At 38.9% G+C, this 23,066-nt stretch overlaps 1 protein-coding gene across 8 annotated transcripts in view; it reads left to right on the top strand.

The window, feature by feature from the left end:
- The window catches only part of LOC138755288 (septin-7), a 196,317-nt gene that overhangs the window by 109,995 nt on the left and 63,256 nt on the right, over positions 1–23,066 (top strand). For all 8 annotated transcript variants that reach the window (XM_069921003.1, XM_069920997.1, XM_069921001.1 and 5 more), the window contains one exon: positions 5,791–5,897. In XM_069921003.1, coding sequence (XP_069777104.1) covers positions 5,791–5,897 — 107 coding nt within the window. The remainder of the gene's footprint in view (positions 1–5,790; positions 5,898–23,066) is intronic.

Here is a 23,066-nt window from a genome sequence, read left to right as displayed (position 1 = left end):
AATAAAGTGGCCAAATTTATGGTTAAATCAATGCAGGAAATGAAACTTATGGATATATGGAGGAGGCAGCGCCCAAGAGAGAAGGAATACTCATATTATTCAAGTAGGCATAAAACATACTCAAGGATTGATATGTTTTTGTTGTCGGCCCATATTCAAGGGAGAGTTAGGAAAACTGAATATTAAGATAGATTACTATCTGATCATTCACCCGTGTTATTAGCAATAGAATTGGAGGACGTATCACCAAAAACATATAGATGGAGGTTAAACTCCATGCTACTTAAAAGGCAGGATTTTAGAGAGTTTATTGAACGCCAAATTAAAACATAGTTTGAAATAAATACGGAATCAGTGAAATACAAATTTATATTATGGGACACAATGAAAGCCTTCATTAGAGGGCAGATAATAAGTTATGTAACTAAGATGAAAAAAGACTACAATCGAGAAATAGAGCAGTTGGAAAGGGAGATAGTAAATACAGAAAAGGAACTAGTAAAAAGGGATGATATAACAAAAAGGAGAGAATTGGCAGACAAAAAAAATAAAATACGAAACATTACAAACGTATAAGGCGGAGAAGAACATAATGAAAATAAAGCAAACGTATTACGAATTAGAAGAAAAAAAACACATAAAATATTAGCCTGGCATCTTAAAACAGAACAAGCTAGCAGAACTGTATTGGCATCAAGGAAAAAGGACAAACAAATTACATATAATCCAATAGAGATTACTGAGAACTTTAAGGAATTTTATGAACAATTATACCAAACTGAGAACGAGGGGAAAGATGATAAAGTAGAAGAGTTTTTAGCTAAAATTGAACTCCCAAAATTTCAGGAAGAGGAACAAAACAAACTGATAAAACCATTTGAAATAGAGGAAGTACAGGCTATATTAAAAAAGCTGCCGAACAATAAAACGCCTGGAGAGGATGGATTTCCAATAGAATTCTATAAAACATTTAAAGAGTTATTAATTCCTCCTCTCCTGGAAGTAATGAACCACAAAACTTGCCAGATTCTTGTAAGATAGCAATAATTACAGTTATACCAAAGATGGGGAAGGATCCACTAACACCAGCATCATATAGACCAATATCTCTACTTAATACAGATTATAAGATAATAGTGAAATTATTAGCAAACAGATTGGCCGATTGTATACCAAAAGTAGTAAAACAAGATCAAACTGGATTTATTAAGAAAAGACAAACAGTGGATAATGTCTGTAAATTTATTAATCTAATTCATGCAGTTCAAGGAAATAAGAAGCCAACAGTGGCTGTTGCTTTAGATGTAGAAAAAGCCTTTGACTGAGTGGAATGGAATTATTTATTTAAAGTATTACAGAGGTTCAATCTACCAGAAAAATATATTAATTGGATTAAAGCATTATATAATGGACCATTGGTGAAGGTAACAGTTAATGGATATGTATTGAACCAATTTAAACTAAGTAGGTCAACTAGACAGGGATTTCCATTATCCCCCTCACTGTTCGCTTTAGCAATAGAACCATTGGCACAACTGATAAGAACAGAAAATAAAATAAAAGGGATAAAAATAAAGGAGGAGTATACAATCAGTTTATTTACAGATGACATCATAGTATACTTAACAGAACCAGAAATATCAATAAAAGAATTACATAAGAAATTGAAGGAGTATGGAGAAATATTGGAGTACAAGATCAACGCAAATAAAAGTGAAATGATGCCAATGAGTAATGCGGATTATACAGAATTTTAAAAGGAATCACTATTTAAATGGCAATCCGATATCTAGGTATTAGGTTAGATAATAACTTTAGCCACCTGTACAAATTAAATTATCAGCCACTAATAAAGAAATTGCAGGAAGACTTAGAACATTGGAAATGATTTCCGCTAACGTTGATAGGGAGGGTAAATTGCATTAAAATGAATGTCTTCCCAAGGATACAATACTTATTTCAATCATTACCAATTCCCTTAACAGAGAAATTCTTTAATGAACTAAAGAGAATAATAAGGAAATTCTTGTGGAAAGGGGGAAAACCGAGGATATCGTTAGATAAATTAACAGAGAGGTACAACCAAGATGGTTTGCTGTTACCAAACTTTAAAAATTATTATATAGCAGCACAATTAAGGTATTTATCAGATTTTTACCAGACAAGGGAAAAACCAGACTGGACTAAGATAGAACTAGATAAAATAGGGGAGAAGGAACCGGAACATATACTTTATAAGTGGGATGAAAAGCTGGTGCAATATAAAAGCTCACTCACCAGTACTGCATCATTTACTCAATATATGGAAGAAGATTCACTTAGAAAGGAAAAAAACAAATTACCAAATACCAAAATTACTATTGACGCAAAATCCGCTAATCCCTTTTGTCAATTCCTTTCCTTTAGAGAATGGGAGAGAAAAGGAATTAAAAGAATAGAAAATTGTTTTTTGGGAAATAATTTATTAACATTTGAACAGTTGAAATGCAAATATGGAATAACTCATGGTACAATGTTTGCATATCATCAACTGAAAGCTTATTTAAAGGATAAATTGGGAAACAGACTGAGATTACCAGAAGGAAGCAGCTTTGAATATGTGATTACAGACATGATAATTAAAAGATTTATAACGAACATGTACATTAAGCTTAGGCTTCAAATTGGATAAAGCGCAAAAAAAATGTATAATGTCAACTTGGAAAATGGAAGAGAGCATGAGAATACAGCATTAGTACATGGAAATGAATAAATGTATTCCATTGGAAAAAATAACATATAATTTAAAAAAATAAAGTCACATGATTTGAACAAATTTGGGAACCATACATGGAACATAAGAGTGGGCTTGCCTTGGACCTCCGCCCCCTAAAATGATAAGAAGACAAAACGACTTGATTCATTGTGTGATGACATTGTTTAATGGTTTTATTGTATTGTATATGTTGAATATTTATTGGTTTTGGAGAGGGTGGGAAGGGGGGAGGCGAAAAAAGGGAGAAAATGCCACTGTATATTTAATGAGAAATATTTGTATATATTTTGGTTGATATGGTTCACAGTATGAAAAATAAAAAATAATTTAAAAAAAGCAACTCAGTGAAAATAAGATGCAACCAAACCTTCAACTTCTGCAGTTGAAATGAGCAATCGGTGAGCAAACACTTCTAAAATTCCTTGTGAAATAGTTAAAAGTTCTCTGTAGCTCTAGAATTTTCAGAATGTCAGACTGTACTGCAAATGCTGATGGTAAATGCAAAACTCCTGGAGTGATTGAACCCAATTACCATACAGGGCAATGGTTTAAAAATACTTTTGTAAAGTCCACCATTTCAATTGTGTCATATTTGAAGTGCAGCCATTCTTTAATATAAGCAACTTCATTTAGAGCAAGATGCTATGAATTGACTTGATCACATTGATGTTGGACATTTGGTCATAGAAAACATCCTTTCTCTCGAAGAAATGTTGAAGATTCTAATCCGACAGATTTATTGGAAAGGTGGAATCTTTCAATTTATGATGCTCAGTAATTCACAAGATTGCAGTCCTAGGTTCATGCTGTGCAATGGGACTGCACAACATTAACCTAGTTATTAATGCTGTGCATTAATTGTGCAAGCTTTGAGGGTTGGCTTAATACTGAATTTGTTGAAGTAATTTAAAACAAAGCAAAGCAAACCTTAAAATTATTTGCACACTTAATTCTACTTTAGATTGAAGTAATGCATCTTGTAGGTAGTAATAGGGGGAATGGAGCGGGTAAGTGGAGCAGAATCCTCAGCTAGATTATTGAATGGCATAGCAGGCTTGACAGGGCTGATGGAGGCTCCTACTTGTGATCTTATGACCTTGCCAGTGTATTAATATTTTTTCATTGAAGAGTTTAAAAACTAGGAACTCTGGTACTAATTTAGAACTAAATAAACAGATCAGAGAAGGAAACCACATGGCCCAACTAATCTGGTTTGGTTGCTCTGCACATTTCCTACCATTTTGGCTGCTACGTTACTTTTCAGCAGTCCTTTTCTCTTTGATTTTTATTCAGTTTTAATTTTTAAAAATTTAGACATACAGCATGGGAAACGGCCCTCCCAGAACATGGACCCTTGCCGCCCAAATGCACTGATTAATCTACAAACCCTGTACAGTTTTCAAGGGTGGAAGGAAACCAAAGCAGTGGGAGGATGCCCATGCAGACATGGGGAGAATGTACAAACTCCTTACAGCACTGGATTCAAACCTGCATGGCTGGTGCTGTGTCCATGAGGGGACGCACGCGGTCAGGGTCTGGCATGACCACCCTGTTCTCCACCACGCAACCTAGAATTGCGAGCCGAGTGGTCCGGAAGACATTTGTCGAAATTGTAGGTCAAGTTCAGCCGAATTGCAGTCTGAAAAAATTTCTCAAGGTTGGCATCATGATCCTCCGTGTGCAAATAATTTTAAGTGATCCGCAGATGGTGACATTGTCCAGATATGGGAAAGTGGCAGTTAGCCCATTCTGGTCCACCATCCGGTCCATTTTCCCGCTGGAAGACCGTGACGCCACTTGTGACCCCAAAGGGTACCCTGAGGAATTGATACAGCCGCCCATTCGCTTTGAAGGCCATGAAAGGTCGGTCTTCTCGGTGGATCGGGAGCTGGTGATAGGCCAAACGTAAGTCAATAGTGGAGAATACGAGGTATTGGGCGATCTGATTCACCCGCATCCGTGATCCGTGGAAGGGGGTACGCATCCAGAAGCGTGAAGCGGTTGATTGTCTGGGTGTAGTCAACCACCATCTGCGGCTTCTCTGTCACACTAACCATGCTGCTCTAAATGTAGTTTAATGTGTTTGTCAACATGTTGAATCTCTGATTTATTCTTACATGAGAGTGGAAAAACATTGAGCGGTCATGTGATTCCTTTGCCTCTTGAGGGAATAAGGTTGTAAGGAGGAGAAAGAGGATGGTCAGACCTGATGGGAAACAGACACGTGGAAGCCTAATTGTGATTCAATTCCAGTTCTGCATTAGATCACCACAGTGTGCCAAGATAAGTTTCATGCACCATTGTATTACAACATTATGGCATGGCTAAGAGGTCACAATCATACAAATTTATTTTGGCTGTAACACGCATTTCACCTCAGGGTTTTGTTTTGAAGTTAATTAACCAAAGTAAAGCTCAAAGTAAACAGATGGGGCTTTGTGAGGTCGAGTATTTGAAAGATATTTTCTTTGACAGGGATGTTGATATGATTGTAGAGGTCTTTAGACTGACCATTTCCTAAAACTGAAAAGCCAAACACTGGAATTAGAAATTCAAAATGAGAAAACTGATCAGCTGGCATCAGTGAAGGGAGAAAATGTTAACTCCTTGGTGACCATCAACAGGAAAAGATGAGTTAGAATATAGGTTGGAGATCGAGAATATGGTTGTGTGGTGTCAGAACAACAGTGTTGCTCTCAATGTCAGCAAGATCAAGGAGCTTATTGTGGACTTTAAGAAGGGGAGACTGAAGGGCCATGCATCTGCCTTCATTGATGGGATGATGGTGGAGAGGATTAGTACCCTCCAGTTCCTGGGAGTCCACAAATAGGAGAAAATTTCCTGAAGCAATCTCGTAAAAGGCACATCAACACCTCATTTTAACCATCTATTTGTTAACTAACTTTGACAGATTTTGAATAATCACGCTACTGCAAATTGAATGCTTTTCGAAAGTTGAAGGGAACTTTTACAAAAGACGGGAATGCATGCAAGTGATCAACATCACTAACACTAAACCTTTCTTTGTGTTGCAGGTGAATCAGGATTAGGGAAGTCAACGCTCATCAATTCTTTGTTTCTGACAGACTTGTATTCATCAGACTACCCAGGCCCTTCACATAGGATCAAAAAAACAGTCATGGTATGTCCACAATATGCAAACCACTTATTATTTTGAGTTGAAGTATTTCGCTTGTTTTGAATTAGTTTTGCAATGGTGATTATAAATATGTACTTTTCTGAGCAGCATAGAGTGATTGGGTGGGTATCCCTGTTTTAATTGGCAGGTTGTCTTTTATGCAATCTGTGACTATGGTGGAAGGGGCAACCTTATGTAATCTGAAAGTTAGAATACACTGCACCATTACATTTATTTAAAACTTGCAATGCTGTAGATTTAAAATGCTATCTCATATTTCATTTGGACATTAAAAGATTATTGCAAAAATTGTGGTACTGGTGGTAATTGTAGTACCTGAAAATTACCAGTTAAACTATTTTTTGAAGATGTAATCTTGTTATATTATTGGGATTCACTGACAAGAGGAAGTTTGCCAGTAAATTCTGTATTTGATGTTATAATTACAAATGTTCCTTAAATCCCCTTGTTCAGGGGGCAGTACATGGGTAAAGGCATAATCGATGATAAGGAACCATACAGTACAGTACAATCCCCATTATGGGCAGTACATGGGTAAAGGCATAATCGATGGTAAGGAACCATACAGTACAGTACAATCCCCATTATTCGGAATTCAATCAACTGGAAACTCAAACAACAGGCAAAAAGAAATCAAAGAAATAAATAATTTCAAACGAATAAGACTAGGCAGATGGACCCTATGGAAGAACGCTGAGACTTAGTTGGACATGTCCAGGTTTGCCCTGCTGAACTAGTAATGTCCCTCAATGCACGTGCATTCTTTTTGCTGTCTTCCCTGGAGGTGAGCCAGGTTGTTAGCGTGAGGAAGGTGTGCCGATGGCCCAACCAGGACACTTGCATGGAAGTGAGCCGGGTTGTCAGCACAAGGAAGGTGCACTGATAGCTGATTGGGACATTTGCATGGAGGTGGTCCAGATCGTCAGCATGAGGAAGGTGCACTGAGCCTGACCAGGACATTTGCGTGGAGGAGAGCTGGGTTGTCAGTGCAGAGAATGTGATAGATTGCACCTAGGGTTTGACTGGGACACTTGAGTTGAAGCCAGCAGGATGAGGATAGAATATGGAGGGAAAAGATGGCAGTGGATTTGAGACTTCACCGGCGTTTGGATTTTACACCAGTTTATAAAATGACACAGATTTTTTGAGGTGACATTTTTAAGTTTCGAGGATTGTCTGACACGCTGGCATATGTTGTCAGTAAAAATACATGAGCTTAAAATTGGTGGGAGTAAATTATAACGGCAGCACACTTGGCAGAGCAACACTGTTGCAGTGCCAGAGACTGGGGTTTGAATTTAAATTTTGTAAGTTATGGGAATTACCTGATTAAAGCGAACTTGATATAATTAAAGATTACAATACTGATTTATTTTCAAATTAGTTTACACTTTACGCTCTCTTTTGTGTTTTAAACGGTGTATTGTTAATGCGGGCGTATTAATTAGGCATTGAGCCTGTCAACCAGAAAATTCACATATCCGACATCTGTGTTCCCCGTAGGTGCCGGGAAAGGGGAATTCTACTTTGTGTTGAAATTCCTTTCTCTGGTCTAGACACCTGATTTGAAGGTCTGGAGTGTTGTCAAAATACATGAGACTGCACCGATTCAGCGATGTCTCTTAATTGCCACTTCTCTTGCTTGCATCTGCCAGACATTGCCTCACTGTGCAGGCTCTTAATACCAGTCTTGTCTGGCATAAATCGGCTTCAGCCCAAGAAAGTTTGTTCATTACATTTGTGTTGCCTTTATTCAAATGTCTGTGGTATTACTGGAGGTTCTCTATGGTTTAAAAATAAAACTAAATGTCAAATTTTCATTATCAAATGGTTGTGGAATATTTTGAAAACCTTTCAAATTGCACTTTAACCAGATTTAAATCTGGCCTGGCAAGTTTCTTACTTGGCAAGACGAAGAAATGGATTTTTATTTTTAGCTGAATAAATATCCTGGAAAATAATCTCCAATTTGGAAAAGTACTTTCACCCAACTATCACACTTTAAATTACTGTTCAGCTTTTAAGTGGCTACGACAGGCCTATTAGCACCAACTACACTTTGGAGTTTAATCTGAGCAAGCGCAAGGTGTTGCACATTTAGAGGTCAAATGTAAGAGGAAAATGTGCAGTTAATGGAAGGTTCCTGAAGACCATTGATATTAATAAGATATCTCTGGGCCCAAGTTTATAGCTCTCTGAAAGTGACCACCAAGTAGATGGTTGCCAAAGAAAGTACAGCATGTGGTATGCTTGCCTTCATTGGTCAGGGCATTCAGTATAAAAATAAAGTTGTGTTGCAGTTAAATGAAACTTCAGTTAAGATGTACTGTGTGGAATTTTGTTTGCCCTATTACAAGAATGATGTAGAATAGAGACTTTAGAAAGGGAACGGAAGAGATTTCCCAGAATGATGCCTGAATTAGAGGGTATGAGCTCTGGGGAGGATTGGATAAAATTGGTTTTTTTTGTTGAGTGTTGGAAGCTGAGGGAAAATCTGAAAGAAGCTTGAAATTATGAGTGGCATGTTTAGGGTAGACAGTGAGAATCTTTTTCTTGGGTATAAATGCTAAACACTAACAGAAATGTATTTGAGGTGAGAAGGGAAAGTTTCAAAGAAGCAGAGCAAATATTTTTTACTCGTAGCAGATGATAGTATGATAAAATGGCATTTAGAGAGACGTGGATATACAGGGAATGAAGGTATGAATTACATGCAGGTAGAAGAGATTCAGTCTGATTTGGCATAGTGTTCACCACAGAAATGAACAAAGGATCTATTCCTGTGCCATACTGTTCTATGTTCATGTAATTCTGATGCTTCTTGTAAATGTAAAGTTGTTTTATTGAGTGACATTGATACTTGCTGGGAAGAGCTGTGTAACAGGTTAGAAACATCATGAGTTTTTTGAGGGAGTAGTATGTTTGGAACAGCAGGGCAGCAAGCTAAACAACTTCAGGTGATCATGTGCTGGACTATTATTGATCTGATAATGAGACCTGCTTCTGTGCTGCAATGTTCTATGGTTCCAAGAAAAACTTGACCCTTTAGGTCGGAAATAGATACAGGTGCATGTGATCCATTCTGGTTTTTGAATCCAGGGTAACCAGCAAAATCATCAGCTGAGTTGAAAGCAGCTACGGTGCAATTCACATCATTCAGAAATGTGACCGAGCTCCATGTTAAATTCTACCTCAAGGCGGGCTCAGTTTTTCAACATTAAAGAAGAATTTGGACAGGCACATGGATGGGAGAGGTATGGAGGCCAATGGGACCAGGCAAAATAAATAGTTTGGCACAGACTAGAAGGGGTAATGGGGCCTATTTCTGTACTGTAGTGTTCTGTGGGTTTTAATACAGTGTTCCTCAAACATTTTAGACGGTTGACCCCTTCAGTGATTAATTACATGGTCCCTTATTGACCCCCAAGCATCGAATCCTGGCAGTGGGGGGTGGGGGTTGCTAGGTAGTGTAGCTAGCCATCCAGTTTTTAGGCTGGACAGTCCGGCTTTTGAACCATCTGTTGCTCTACACCCCCAAATGGAGAACAAATTAAGGGACAGAAAGGGCACTTACCTGTTAAATGCAGTGTCCCGGATTCCACAGGTTGTTCACAGCAGGCTAGAGCATGCACAATAAGGGGGAAATGTGATGGCAAAGCGTGAAGTAGTGGCTGGCACATGCGCGATGAGGGGGAACAGTGACAGTGGCGCTCAAAAGTTCATGGCAGATAAGTCCCCCCACTGTACTGGACGAGGAGGTTGGGGGGTGGTGTGGAGGCACTATTTTAAATCTCCCCCCCCAACCACCCTGATGTTATCGACCCCCCACCCCCATTTTGACCCCTTTGCATTTATCGACCCCCTGGATGGTCTCATCGTCTCCTGGGGGGTGGGGTGTTGGTATCGATCACTTTGGAAACCCCTATTCTAATATCTATTAACAATCGAAGATGAGACAGTTTAGTTATTAAAGCTAGATTTTGGGAAAGGAAAGTTTGGAAAGTTGAGACTGAGTCACAATAGTAAATTCCTGAGAATTTTTATTGGGTGAAACTTCAGAGAAACATCAGGAGATGTTCAAACAAAAACTTTAATTTAAGACCTAATACTTGTGCTTAGAGCTTCACTTTGCATTAGTAGTTTTTAAGAAATAGGAGCAAGAGTGGGCCATCTGACCTGTTGAGCCTGCTCTGCCATTCAGAGAGATCATGGCTGATCTGATGGGCTCATTTCCACCCACCTGTCTTTTCCCCATATCCCTTAATTCCCCATCTTTGTAAAAATCTGTCCAACTTTGTCTAAAGTATATTTACCGAGGTAAATACCGAGGTAGCCTCGACTGCTTCAATGGGCAGTGAATTTCACAGATTCACTACCTTCTGGGAAAAGCCATTTCTCCTCCTCATCTCCATCCTAAATCTACTATCCTGATCTTGACCCTATGTCCCCTAGTTCTCATCACCCCCACCAATGTTAATAACTTACCTATCTATATCTATAGTTCTCATAATTTTATGTTTTTGTTGGATCTCCTCTCATTCTTCTAAATTCAAGTAAGTACAGCCCAAGACGATTCAATTTCTCTTCATAGGCTAATGCCTTCATCTCTGGAATAACCTGGTGAACCACTGGACCTCCTCCAAAGCTGTTACATCTTTCTTCGAGCAAGGAGACCGGAACAGCACACAGTATTCCAGATGCAGCCTAACCTTGTACAGTTGCAGCATAATCTTTCCGTTCCTAATGCAACTCCTCTAGTAATGAAGATCAACATTCCATTTACCTTCTTGATGGGCCTGCTGCACCTACATACTCAAGAAGTTCCAAGTCCTTCTGCACAGCAACATGCTGCTATTGCTTGCCATTTAAATAGTAATCTGATTTTCAATTTTTTTCCTTCCAAAGTGGATAATGTAACATTTACAACACTGTACTCTGTCAGTCCCTTGCCCACTCACGTTATCTATCTATAATCTCTCTGCAGACTCTTCTCTGCATAATTTGCTTTTCTACTCAATTCCATGTCATCAGTAAATTTAGATACACTACAATCCGTCACCTCTTCCAGATCATTAATGTATTGTGAACAGCTGTGAGCCCAGCACCAACCCCTGCAACACCCCGCTCACCACTGATTGCAATCAGAAAAACATCCCTGTATCCCAACTCTCTGCTTTCTATTGGTTAACCAATCTTCTATCCATACTAATACATCACCTCCAACTCCAGGTATCCTTATCTTATGCACAAGTCTCTTGTGCGGCACCATATTGAATGCCTCCTGGAAATCCAAGTAAACAACGTCAATCTCCTCCCTTCTATCTACTGCGCTTGTTACATTCTCAAAGAATTCTAGTAAGTTTGTCAAGTAGTTCCTGCCTTTGCTGAATCCATGCTGCATCTGCCCGATGGATCCATTTTGCTCCAGATGCCTCATTGTTTCTTCTATAATCTTTCTTCTTTGGCTTGGCTTCGCGGACGAAGATTTATGGAGGGGGTAAAAAGTCTTCTATAATAATATATATATCATTCTTCTATAATGATATATATATATATATGGAGAGAAGGTGGGGACAGGGTACTGAACTTTAAGATCACCCATGATCTCTCTGAATGGCAGAGCAGGCTCAACAGGTCGGATGGCCCACTCTTGCTCCTATTTTTAAAAAACTATGAATGCAAAGTGAAGCTCTAATCACAAAATTGAATGCAGAGGCATTCTTGTATTAGAAAATCTCTTAAAATAGTAAATAGTCCCTTTTTTGGGGAAAAAAAGTAGTTGATAGACATAATAATAGAATTTATAGTATTAATTTATTCTTGCAGGGGTTGGGGGGGGAAGTGATGCTGGCTAGGAGGTGACAAAGTAGATTTGCAAACAAGTTAACTAAGCAGGCGGGTGTCTTTGGCCATAGCTGATTTAGCTTCTAAAATTTATTTGGCAAGGCTGTTACCTAGACTTGAAGATCCTGCAGTTGCAAACAAGTTACTGAGCTGTAGGGGAGGGGGTTGAGGGTGGGGGTGGTAGGACTTTAGTTAGGTGGGCAATGGCATTGAATTAAATGGATGTGAGCAAAGATGACCACAAAGATGTACTGGAGCCTCAATAATTCACTACATTCATAATTTGAATAATCTAGTAAAGACATGCAGCCAAGTCTGGAGAGAGCACACAGGTTAGTGGTGTAGTTAGAAGTTGGCATTACAAGATTACAAAGATTGAGAAGACAAAACTATGGCAGAGGGATTTCAGGGTGAACATGGGGTTTCTACCTGGACCAAAGAGGGACAAGTGTAAAATTTGTAACTGCTCAGATCCACAGAAGCCAAAAGAGATTTTTGTGAATTTAGGCATGTTGATCTCTAAAAATGAGATACAAAAATAATGAAATGGATATAAGAATGTTGGCCTTAAGTTTTTTTAAAACTTTGAATAGCCCTGGTTGGACCATTTCTGGAGTGCAACATTTCAAGGTTTCCAGGTGGTGATTTTTAGTAGTGTTTGAATAAATTTTTAGGTAAATGGAGAGTTTCCGCATCCTGTTACCTGCATGAGGGAGGCATCCAACATAAATTCTGTGCTGAGCACATGAGGTATGAGATTGATCAGAGGATTTAGTATGTTGGATCTGAAGTTCCAGTTGCAACATTTTTTTTCAATGGCATAATTTGTAGGTTAACTACAAAATAAAACTTGGTTCTTCCCATAGAAGGATTAATTAGGCAGTGAAAATTTTGTTCTGAAGCAAGTATGGTAAGTGCTAATGTTTAGCAACTTAAAACATTAACATTCTCTGCATCTTCAGAAACAAGTGATGTGAATAATTCAAAGGGATGTTTGAATTTAATGGGAATTAATGAAATTAATCCCCTTTCTTCAGAAGAAATTTAGCTCTTAATGCTGCCCAATAGTTGTCTTGGGTCTGGGTCTTCAGTGCAAAATGTGACTGACATAAAATTGTTTTAGATCTCTTGTTCAGAAAGTTTAAATGATGTGAATTATTGTATCTTGTAATTCAGATCATTTCACATTTTTCAGTCAACTGTTAGTGATTTGGATATCAACAATTCCTCTTTATCCCTTTAGCCCCTTCCCTCCAGGTTCTCATAAAGGCCTTTTTATAGTAGGGGGGGGGGGAAGCAAATGTAAAGGTAGATATTATCTGCCTTTACATCGCTTAACTTATCTTGTTGAAAACTCCAAGAGCGGATTCAGGAAGACAGGGTAGAGTCAGAGGAAGAGTGACTCTCTCCACCTCCTCCGTGAAGGCAATGCCACTGAAAGTGGAGGGGCGGATTGATGATGTCAGCCCAGTGGCCAGGAGCAGGATTTTTAAAATCCTGGATGCTGTAATTAGCTTTATTATGTTACGCGGGAGATCTGCCTGTTCTAAGGCTCCTTAAACAGTTCTCCACTAGTGCTCTTACCTGCTCTTCAGTCGCCATTTCGGGTGTTGACCACTTTCTCTTGGCGCATATGGATGATGTCATGGCGATTGGCGGAACTACTGAACCACTTGCCCCATCTCCCTCAGCTCTGGAAGATGGCTCCAGACGCTGCTGAGTTGAAAGCAATGCTGGATTTGCTTTGTCAGCCTTCTCCATAAAGTGGTAAGTTCATTTTTTACATTTACGTTAAGCTACCTTCAGGGCAGCATTGCACTATAAAAACACCTATTGGTTCGTCAAATTCCAGCATATGTTCTTGTGTTTCTCTAGCTCCATTTGTTTACTCATATTTCTTAGCTTATTAGTAAAACTTCAGTGCATATAATTGCTTTTGTATTTAGAGACTTTAATTGTTTAGGCATTCATTTGTTCTGTAAAAGTATTACTTGCTAGTATGAAGCAGTATAAAGGATCAGATGGTTTCTTTTATAGAAATGGATGATTGTTTTCATTCATCTTGGGTTTGCTTTTGCTGAACCTGAATAGTATTTCAAGATGAAGTGTAATTGGGATTCAACTTTAATTGAATGTCACATTGAGTGTGAATTGGAAGCTCTACTCAAGTGTATAATGAATGGTATGGGTCATTTAAACATGCATGCGTTCAGAGAGCCATAGGGGTAGCAGAGGAAGTGGAATTCAATCAGTGCAGTGGTGCAAAGGGTGTCTTATTTCAGAATTTACACTGCCTATATTTGTGATTACAGTGTAGAAAAGATCCACCTTGCAGTTTAGACACAGAAGGTGGAGGGACTTGTTTGGCAGTATCCATGGAGAGAAATGGGGCAATCAACATTTTGGGTCAAAACCATTTTTAAGAATTAATAAAGTAGGTCTCCCAGGAGCAGTTCGCTGACTGACCACTTCTCTCCATTGACACTCTCTAACCTGCTGAGTCCCTTCAGCTCCTTTGTACTCAAGATTTCAGCATCTTCAGTTCTTGTGTAGGTTCCTACTTGGATGTCTCGCATACCTCTTTATTAAAGCCGGGTATTATCCGCCTTTTGAACACTTTACCTAGCGGTGTGAACGCATCAAAGGCGGTTGGGGGGTGGGGGGTGGTGTCCTGAACTTAACTGGCTTTAATTCACCAAGGTAGGTATTGTCAAGAGATGGAATGTTGCGAAGTAGGACCAGTTAAAAAAGATCGAGCCGTGTTGCTGGGTCGAAACAGGAAGGGAAGATGATGTTGCGATGACGTCTTTTGCGTGCGACTTAAGTGCAGAACATTCAAAATTTACCAACATCAAAGGCAGCAGTGATCAGATACATTCAGGATCCATTCAACTCTCACCATGTCTTGCAACTGGGGAGATAACAAGGTCTGTGAGCTCCTAAGTCTCAGGGCACAGGATGAAGTAAGTCGCAAGGTAATGGGCACGGTGAAGGATGGCCTAGTTTTTGAAAGGCTGGCCACTTTACTCATGGACCACGGCTTTAAATGGAACAAAGCCTAGGTAATAACAAAATTGAAACTGCCTCAGCAAGAAATTTCATCAGGTCGTGGGTCATAAAAGCTGGAGTGGCAGAGGATGCCTGAACTGGCCTTATTTTGATCTGTGCTAGTCAGTCTGGAGAACGAGCCACTCTGCCAACCTGGTCGCACTTCAGAGCATCATGGAGAATCCAGCTGTTTCCCCCCTCCCCACCGCCAGCAGCAGTGTTGATGCAGGAGACGTTAGCAGCCTGGAGATGGTCACCACCACTAGAATTGATCAAGCTGGGCCTCATCATCAGCCAGGTAAAAAAAATATATTTTGGTTTGTGATTACCATCGTGCTCATGTGTCTTAGAGTGTGTTTTCCCATAAGGACCCATCTCGTTAATATGGCTTGTGTTGTTCTCTAGGAATCCAGCCGCAGCCAAAAAAAAGCAGAAACCAACTAAGGCACAGGTCATGTCAAAGGAGATATGGAATCTGCTGCTTTCAATGGACAATAAGGAGTCAGAGAGGGAACGGTGTCGTCTGGAAGGGTAGAGGAAACATGAGGAGCGGATGTGGAGAGAAGTTCAGGAGGCGGAGTATGTGGCATGGGTGGCACAACAGATGAATGGTTTCTGCACCATACTTGAAGGCATTCAGCAGGAGTTGAGGAATCAGGCCTCACTTCTGCAAGACCTGATTTCACTAACGGCTGCCACTGTCCAACAGTGCCCTTCTCCCTCTCCACAAGCAAACTCCCGCATGTTAGTACAGCACTACTCCATCCCGGAGGCACTATTACTTTTCCCGCCACATGACAACATCCGCTAATCCAGACGGGTGAAGCATATGTGTCATCTAGTCCACATTCCTCCCAACTACTGGAGAGATGTAAAATTAATCCATTCTGATTTGTGCCTTAACACTTTAGAACATCATTATAAGTGTCTTCTTACTTTGCACAGTTGTATTTGAACTCTTTATTGTTAATGTTCTTTACATGTTTTAAGTCAGTGGTTTTCAAACTGCCCCTAAACTCACATACCACCTTAAGCAATCCCTATACCATACGTGCTCTGATTAGTAAGGGATTGTTTAAGGTGGTATGTGGTTGGAAAGAAAAAGGTTTGAAAACCACTGTTTTAATCATACCTAATTGATCTGTTATGTGCATGGTTTCATAACTCCAAAGTAAATGGGCCATTGACAATTTTTCTCAAGCAGAATATTTCAGTAACAATTGGGTCTAGAGCAGTGGTTCTTAACCTTCCCTTCCCATTCACATACCACCTTAAGCAATGCCTTACTAATCACAGAGTACTTATGGCATAGGGATTACTTAAAGTGGAATGTGAGTTTGGGGGGCAGTTTGAAAACCACTGTTTTAAGTGCACTAAATATTTCTGACGTGGACCATAAACATTTATTAAAAGATATTATTTGTTGGCTTCATCAGCTTACATTCACACAATGTATACAATCAATTTACAGAATAAGTTTACAGAATGAACATAATAGCTTCACGGATAGCCAGGTGACTGTTTTGTTCAACCTGATCAAGCTCCTCAGGGAGATCGGGCAGATCAGTGTTCCATTCTGGCAAGAAGTGTTCCTTGTTGATTTCATGTATATTATTTAGAACATAACAGGCAAGAACAACGTTTGATACAAAAGTGGTACAAACTTCAAGTTGCTTGGCTAGACACCACCAGCGTCCTTTGAGATGTCTGAAAGCATTTTCTACCACCATCCTCAAAGGTAGTTAAAGTTTCACTGCTGTTGATTGAGTGTGTGGTGGTTCATGAACCCCTTCAGCCACTTTTCACTGCTGTTGATTGAGTGCCTAGTGGTTCTTGAGCCCCTTCTTCAGCCACTTCCTGAGGGGGTAAGCTATGTCTCCAAATAGATGCCAGGGATTTCCACTCTGTTAACAGTTCTGGATTTCTGTAGGCCAAGCAACATAGATTTATAAAATCTTAAGCAACCTCTGAAATCACAATTAGTTCACTAATGTTTTCTAGTGGCCGCTTTACAACGACAGGATAGAAACAAACCCAAGAGCTTGTCATGTTTCATTTGAAGTTGAGTCAGTCAACCATTCCGTCAGTTAAACATAAAAATGTCATTGTCATTGAATCCTATATGGTTACATGTGATGATAAAAATATGATTTATTGTGTGATCTACACATACATTACAGTGCATTAGAGTATATAAATTTACTTCACGTAGGAAGAGGTAATTGCCTTGATATTCGGCCTTTCTGTAGATGGCTGAGTTGGCTAAAACTCGAGTATCATGCAAGTGACCAGGCCAACCCACATAAACATCTGTGAAGTTGGAAAAACAAAGGGATGAGTGTATAGATCGACATATGAAACACATTCACTGATAAAGACAGATAATTGTAATTCAGGTCAAGATCCTTACCAGTAGTTGTAGTCAACAACAGCTTGAAAAACAATCGAGTACCACCCTTTCCGATTGTAGTAGGCTTGTGTGTCGTCTTGGGAATATGTGTCCCATTGATGACACCAGCACACATTGGATATCCCCATTCTGCAAATCCGTACATTGTCTCCTAGATACGCGCACCACTTGGTAGTTTGACAAAATGTTTAGAAAGGGTCCTCCTCAATGCTCCAGTAACATGGTGTACCAACACAAACACTGGCGAGACCGACACCAAAAATATATTCACATGGGGTAGCATACCACCACAAAGCAACGATGAGTCTAAGCTGACGTTCCAGAGCCTGTCACCACTTTGTTCTCTTGAGCTTCAGGTGAGGCTCAATGAGTTCCAATACAAAGTTAAAAATGTTCTAAGACATACGAAAATGACTCCACCACTCATCTTCCTCAAAATTGTTAAGGACATTTATGCCAGAACATGGGCCCCTGTGGTGTCTCTCCTCCACATTGTTCTATCTACCAGCACGAATTGACTCAGAAGACCCAAAAGTCTCAATTTATGGCACGCGAGTTCCGGGCACCTTTCTGCCTCAGCTTCTCCCTGCTTCAAATTTTCCTCGAATGCTTTTCTGATTGCAGAAACAAGTTGTACATGCAATTGTGATATAGCATGCTTAATAAAGTTGATTATGGTGTGCAGAAGATGTGCTTGCTTTCTAAGATGGCACAAAATGTACATGGCTAGCAAATGCATCTGCTGTTCCACGGCCATTTTTAGTGCAAAGCAATGTCACTTCCCGGCACTAATGTTTTACATCATACTAGAGGCTGATGCTGCTGTGCTACATGTCCCTCCTCCTTTGCTTCGGGAAGCTGGCTTGCTGTGTAAAAGGAGTCACCGACCTGGCTTTTCTTCTGTTCTGTGTGATGAAGCAAGCTGGCTTTCAAAGGAGGGTCTTGTATATGGCAGTAATGCAGCTTTTCAGTATAAAAAGGGCTACAGTGAACATTTATTAATTCACAAAGAATGGTGCGTGGATATCTTTACAAATACATTATGTCAGCATACCTTGATGAAGGGTTCAGGCCTAAGCAGTTGCTATGTATCTGTCTTGACTAGCTATGTGACTTGCAGAGTTTCTGCAGCATTAGTTAAATAAAGGCCCTTTGTATTTTTTTGGATGTGACCCTATATTTCAGGGTTTCAAATATCAAAAATACTCATCAGTTGGTTCCTGATGAAGTGAAATATTGTAACGTTTCACCAAGAAAGGGCTTCACTGTTTTGATTGAAAAACAAACAAAACCTATCTGTCTGGAAACAATTGTTGTTTTCTTTGTCAGGCAGACTTGACAGTGTCAGGCTGCAGTACTTTGTACTGAGCTGCTCTCGTACTCTTAACTCCAATTAAAGCTCCAATTGATTAGATATTTTGAACCATTCAAATGAATGTAGTTATCCACAAATTTTTTTCACATTTGAAGACAACACTTGTGTAGAATGCATATTTGGTTTGTGACGGGTACTTTTAAACTACCAGTCTATTTATGGTGTGTTATAAAGTTGTAATTACATAGATATTGTGTCTTGAAACTTTGAAACTTTGATTCATTAAGAAAGTAGTTTTTACAACATTGTACCTCCTCTGACCACTTATTACCCTCCTCATTTACTGTGTTTTTCATATTGTGAATTACTGTACTTTGATATTTTCCCCCTGTTAAATGCTCCGTACAACTTGAGATTCTTCATATCAATGATTAGAAACAAAATAACAGGAGTAAAGCACCAAGCCCATCAGGTCTGTCCCACCACTCAATGTGATCACGATTACGAGCCTGGTCCTTTTTGTACTGGTTCTCCATAACCCCCATTTCCTTGACTTTTTTTCAGATGTAACCACCTCCACCTTGAAACCCCTGCAAAACAATTGTAAGTGACAAATCCCTTATTTTGTAGCTATGCCATCTTTGTGATTCTCTACCAAGTAAAACCATCTCACACCTACACTGTCTTGTATGTTTAAATAAGGTCACCAGTCATTCTCAAAGGAATACAGGTCTAAGATGTCTAACCTCCCTTGATGAGATGACTCTCCCATCCAAGGAATTAGCCAGGAATGACAAAGGTCATGAAAACCTCAAATTTCAGCATTGACCACAAGATGAGACAATGATAAAATGTCAGTTGAATGATGACAATTTGCCCTGTTTTCCCCCAATTCTAACAATTGTCCTACATGTGCACAAAATTTACTCCCATTCTCTGAAATTTAAATTTTTTAATCAATTTTTAAATGATCTTTTTGGGCCCACGAGCCTGTGCCCTCTAATGACATCCAATCAGCCTACAACCTCCTGGTATATTTTGAACAGTGAGAGGAAACCAGAGCCCCCGGGAAAAACCCACACAGAAACGGAGAATATACAAACTCTTTAAAGACATTGCGGGATTTGTACCCTGGTCCCGATCACTGGCACTCTAAGAAACATTGCCCCGCTACACTGACTCCACCGTGCTGCCCCGCCCACTGCACCAACCCACCAATTTCATTTTTACCACTCGAGAAAATCCAAGAAATGGTATTTAAAATTTAAACAATGAATTTGGTGCTCTCAAAAAGTGTTGTGTGAGCAAACTCAAAATTTATTTTTGTTGCAGTATTCTGACACTGGATACTACATTGGAAAGATGAAGATGTGGAGAAAGAATATTGCAGGTCTCTGGATGAGGAGTAGGTGTCACTATGCCGGAAATAGGACAAATTATATGCACATGATACTGCAGATGTTGGAATCCTGAGCAAAAACGTGCTGGAGCAATTCAGTAGATCAGGCAGTATCTATGAAGGGAGATTGGATATCTGATGTTTCTGGTCAAAAGCCTGTATCAGGGCTACTATGAAGCAGGGTTTTACCTAAAACTGTAAATGTATCCATTTCCCGTTATGGATGTTGAGTTTCTGCAATATTTTGAATTTTGCACAGTAATGTATAGATGAATATCTGCCAGTTTGATGTGTGGTGAGTAAGCTCAAATAAACTTTTTTGGAGCACTTGCTTTAGCCATTGTGTTTAAAGAGGGGTCATTTTTGGTTTTAGCTTCCTAAACCAGTTTAGTTTTTTTTCTTGTGCTTGTGTTTGGTTCAAGGTAATGGCATCTCATTCTGACATTTACCATTTAAGATAAGTGCCTGAGAAATAGTGGAATAGTGGTAGTGTAAGAAGACTCACAATATGTTTGGGCAGTGATCCACTCAGCAACATGTCATTAGGTATGATTTCTGGGGTAGGAAAGAAAGTAGTTTGAATTGCAGTGACCCAGTCAACAGAATAGTTAGATAGCTTCAATGCACAAATGTGCTAGAGAAACTCAGCAAGTGACGCATCATTTACAGGAAATAAAGGGTTAGATAGCTGCAGTCCTATTGAAGGCAGATCATTGATTTACAAATTAAAAAAGGTAAATTTAAAAAGTTAAAACTGGTGCCAATGAAGTAACTGGATAAGCTGGCCAAGGATTCAATGAAACAAGGATGTCATAGCCATAAAAGAACAGATCCAGGATGGTAGAAAACTGGTCACCAAAAAGCAAACATTCCTAACTTTTCTGTGAAAAGCACTTCTCTGTTTCAAAGTTTAGAACCTTTTTGTTTTTGGAGCTTTTTCGCAGAGTTTAAACAATCTTCGATCTTTCATTTTGGTGATTTTTGTGTTTATTTCCCTTGGGTAAAAATGTATTTTGGTTAACATGTTTGGAAACCCCCTTGCAAAGAAATAGTTGTATCTTCATTTTTTTTTTCAGTTCCTCTCCATTGCCTTGTAATTTATAAAGTTATATTTTGTTTGGATCTTTACATTTACTGAGTTTCAGATTGTCTGGAATTGAGTTTCTGTGATTGGTTTTTTAAAAAAAAACAGTTTAATATGTTCAAATTATTCTAATGTTGCATGAAATAATCCACCAAGAAGGAATGTAACATCATAACTCCATTGATGCAAGTTTAGGCATATGATAATTCTAGCTCAGACTTTAAAAATATTATCATAATTAAATGTATATGGAAAAATGAGTGAGAAATTGATACCTGTTGTATCACAAGTTAATTTTGAAGATCTCAAATGGTTTAAGAGGAACACATTTAATATAATCAGATAATGTAAATATTCAGCAACTCAGATAGAGTCTGTAAAGAGAGAAGCAGACAACTTTTGTCTGATTTCCTACATCTGCAGATTTTTGCTTTTTCATATTTGTTGCCTTTGAATTTTTACTTGGGTAATGGCAACTTTGATTTTTGAAATTTAAATGGCGCAAAATTTGGCTGAATGTTTGGGGTGATGTGTTTTAATTGCTGGAAAACTGCAGTTATTTAGTCAAACTGACAAATTTCCATTTGGAATTTCTGATCAGCAGAAGTGGTATTTGTGGCATGGGCAAGTTTTTGCAAGATACATGGGGGATATTAAGTAAACATAACTGCCAAGCACCCTTTTGCCTTGCTCAATTTTCTATTACTGAACACAAAATTCTATTTAATATTTACTGGTTAAACCAGTATGTTTAAATGTACTATCACTAACCTGTATAAGAGTTTAGAAATGATTATATTTTCAATTTGTATAATGTGCAGACTCTTAACCCTGGTTTTGCAACTTCACTGAGTTATTTTGATAGTCTTGGCTGAAATCGATGTCTGTGCAAGAATTTATGCTCTATTTACTACAAAGCTGCAGAATTACAGTTATATGGGAGAAAATGACCATATTGCACTCTGCTATCAATTCATCTACTCAGATATTTTTATAAGCTTCAAGTGCTGTACTGAACAAACTTTACTTTCATAAATTTATAAACCTTAAAGCATTTTACTTTTTCAGTCACATTCTTTGAAAACATTTAACTGTCGTTGCATCTGTAGGTTGACCCCCTCCACTGAGCAGCCCCAAAGACAATGTTTACAGTTAAAGCCATACTAATATACTTAATAATATACTAATAAAAATGAAGACTTACTAAGTAGGGATAAGGAGACACTGAGAGCTACCGCAACAGTGAGTGGCATTAACCAGCTCTTCATCCTGGACGACACCATTTTATTCAAACACAACTTAATTCAAACTTCAAACAGTTTCAGAGAACATCTAATTTTACAATTTTAAACTTTTATTTGCATTCTTACTTTAATTCTATTTATTTATTTATGTTCCTTTTTGCCAGATAACAGGCTTTACTACATTTTGTTTGTGATGGCACAATATTTTGTCTGCAGTTGAATATATGCTTCATCAGATGATTAAGGTGGAAATAAATGATTTGCATATCTTTGCATTTGTGCTTAGTCCCTGGTAACCATTTAAGCATTGTTTACACCATCTTAAGGATTTTGTGGTTTGGTACCAACACAGCACCATTAACTATTTTAATTGGCTTGTGTATTGAGAAACATGCTTATGTATGCATTTCGACTTGTATTCATGTAAAAGTAGAGGAATTAAATTCCTTTTTAAATCCACCTAGACAAATAGCAATAACTACAACCCCCTTTCACACTGCCAACCCTCCTAGGAAATAGGAAAATTTGCAGGGCAAGCTGACCCCAGAAGCCTTTAACACTGCACCATTATTTGCAGGTAATTCTGGGATTTTAAGGGGGCTGCTGTCTCCCAGTGATGATAATGTGAGAGTAGGTTGTGCTTTCACACTGCCAGAAGGTGATTGGTGAGTTAAATGACACTTGCTCCCTCCATGTATCAGAGCCCGGTTGAAATCTATTTACCCTGTCCAGTTATGTCATTTCACACCACACGATTTGACCCACGATGTTGGCGGGTTAACTCAGATGTAATTGGTGGTGTGAAAG

This window comes from Narcine bancroftii, chromosome 2 (assembly GCF_036971445.1).
Source record: "Narcine bancroftii isolate sNarBan1 chromosome 2, sNarBan1.hap1, whole genome shotgun sequence".
Lineage (NCBI taxonomy): Eukaryota > Metazoa > Chordata > Chondrichthyes > Torpediniformes > Narcinidae > Narcine > Narcine bancroftii.
Note: the sequence above shows the minus strand (reverse complement) of the source record. Positions and strands in the feature narration are given on the sequence as shown.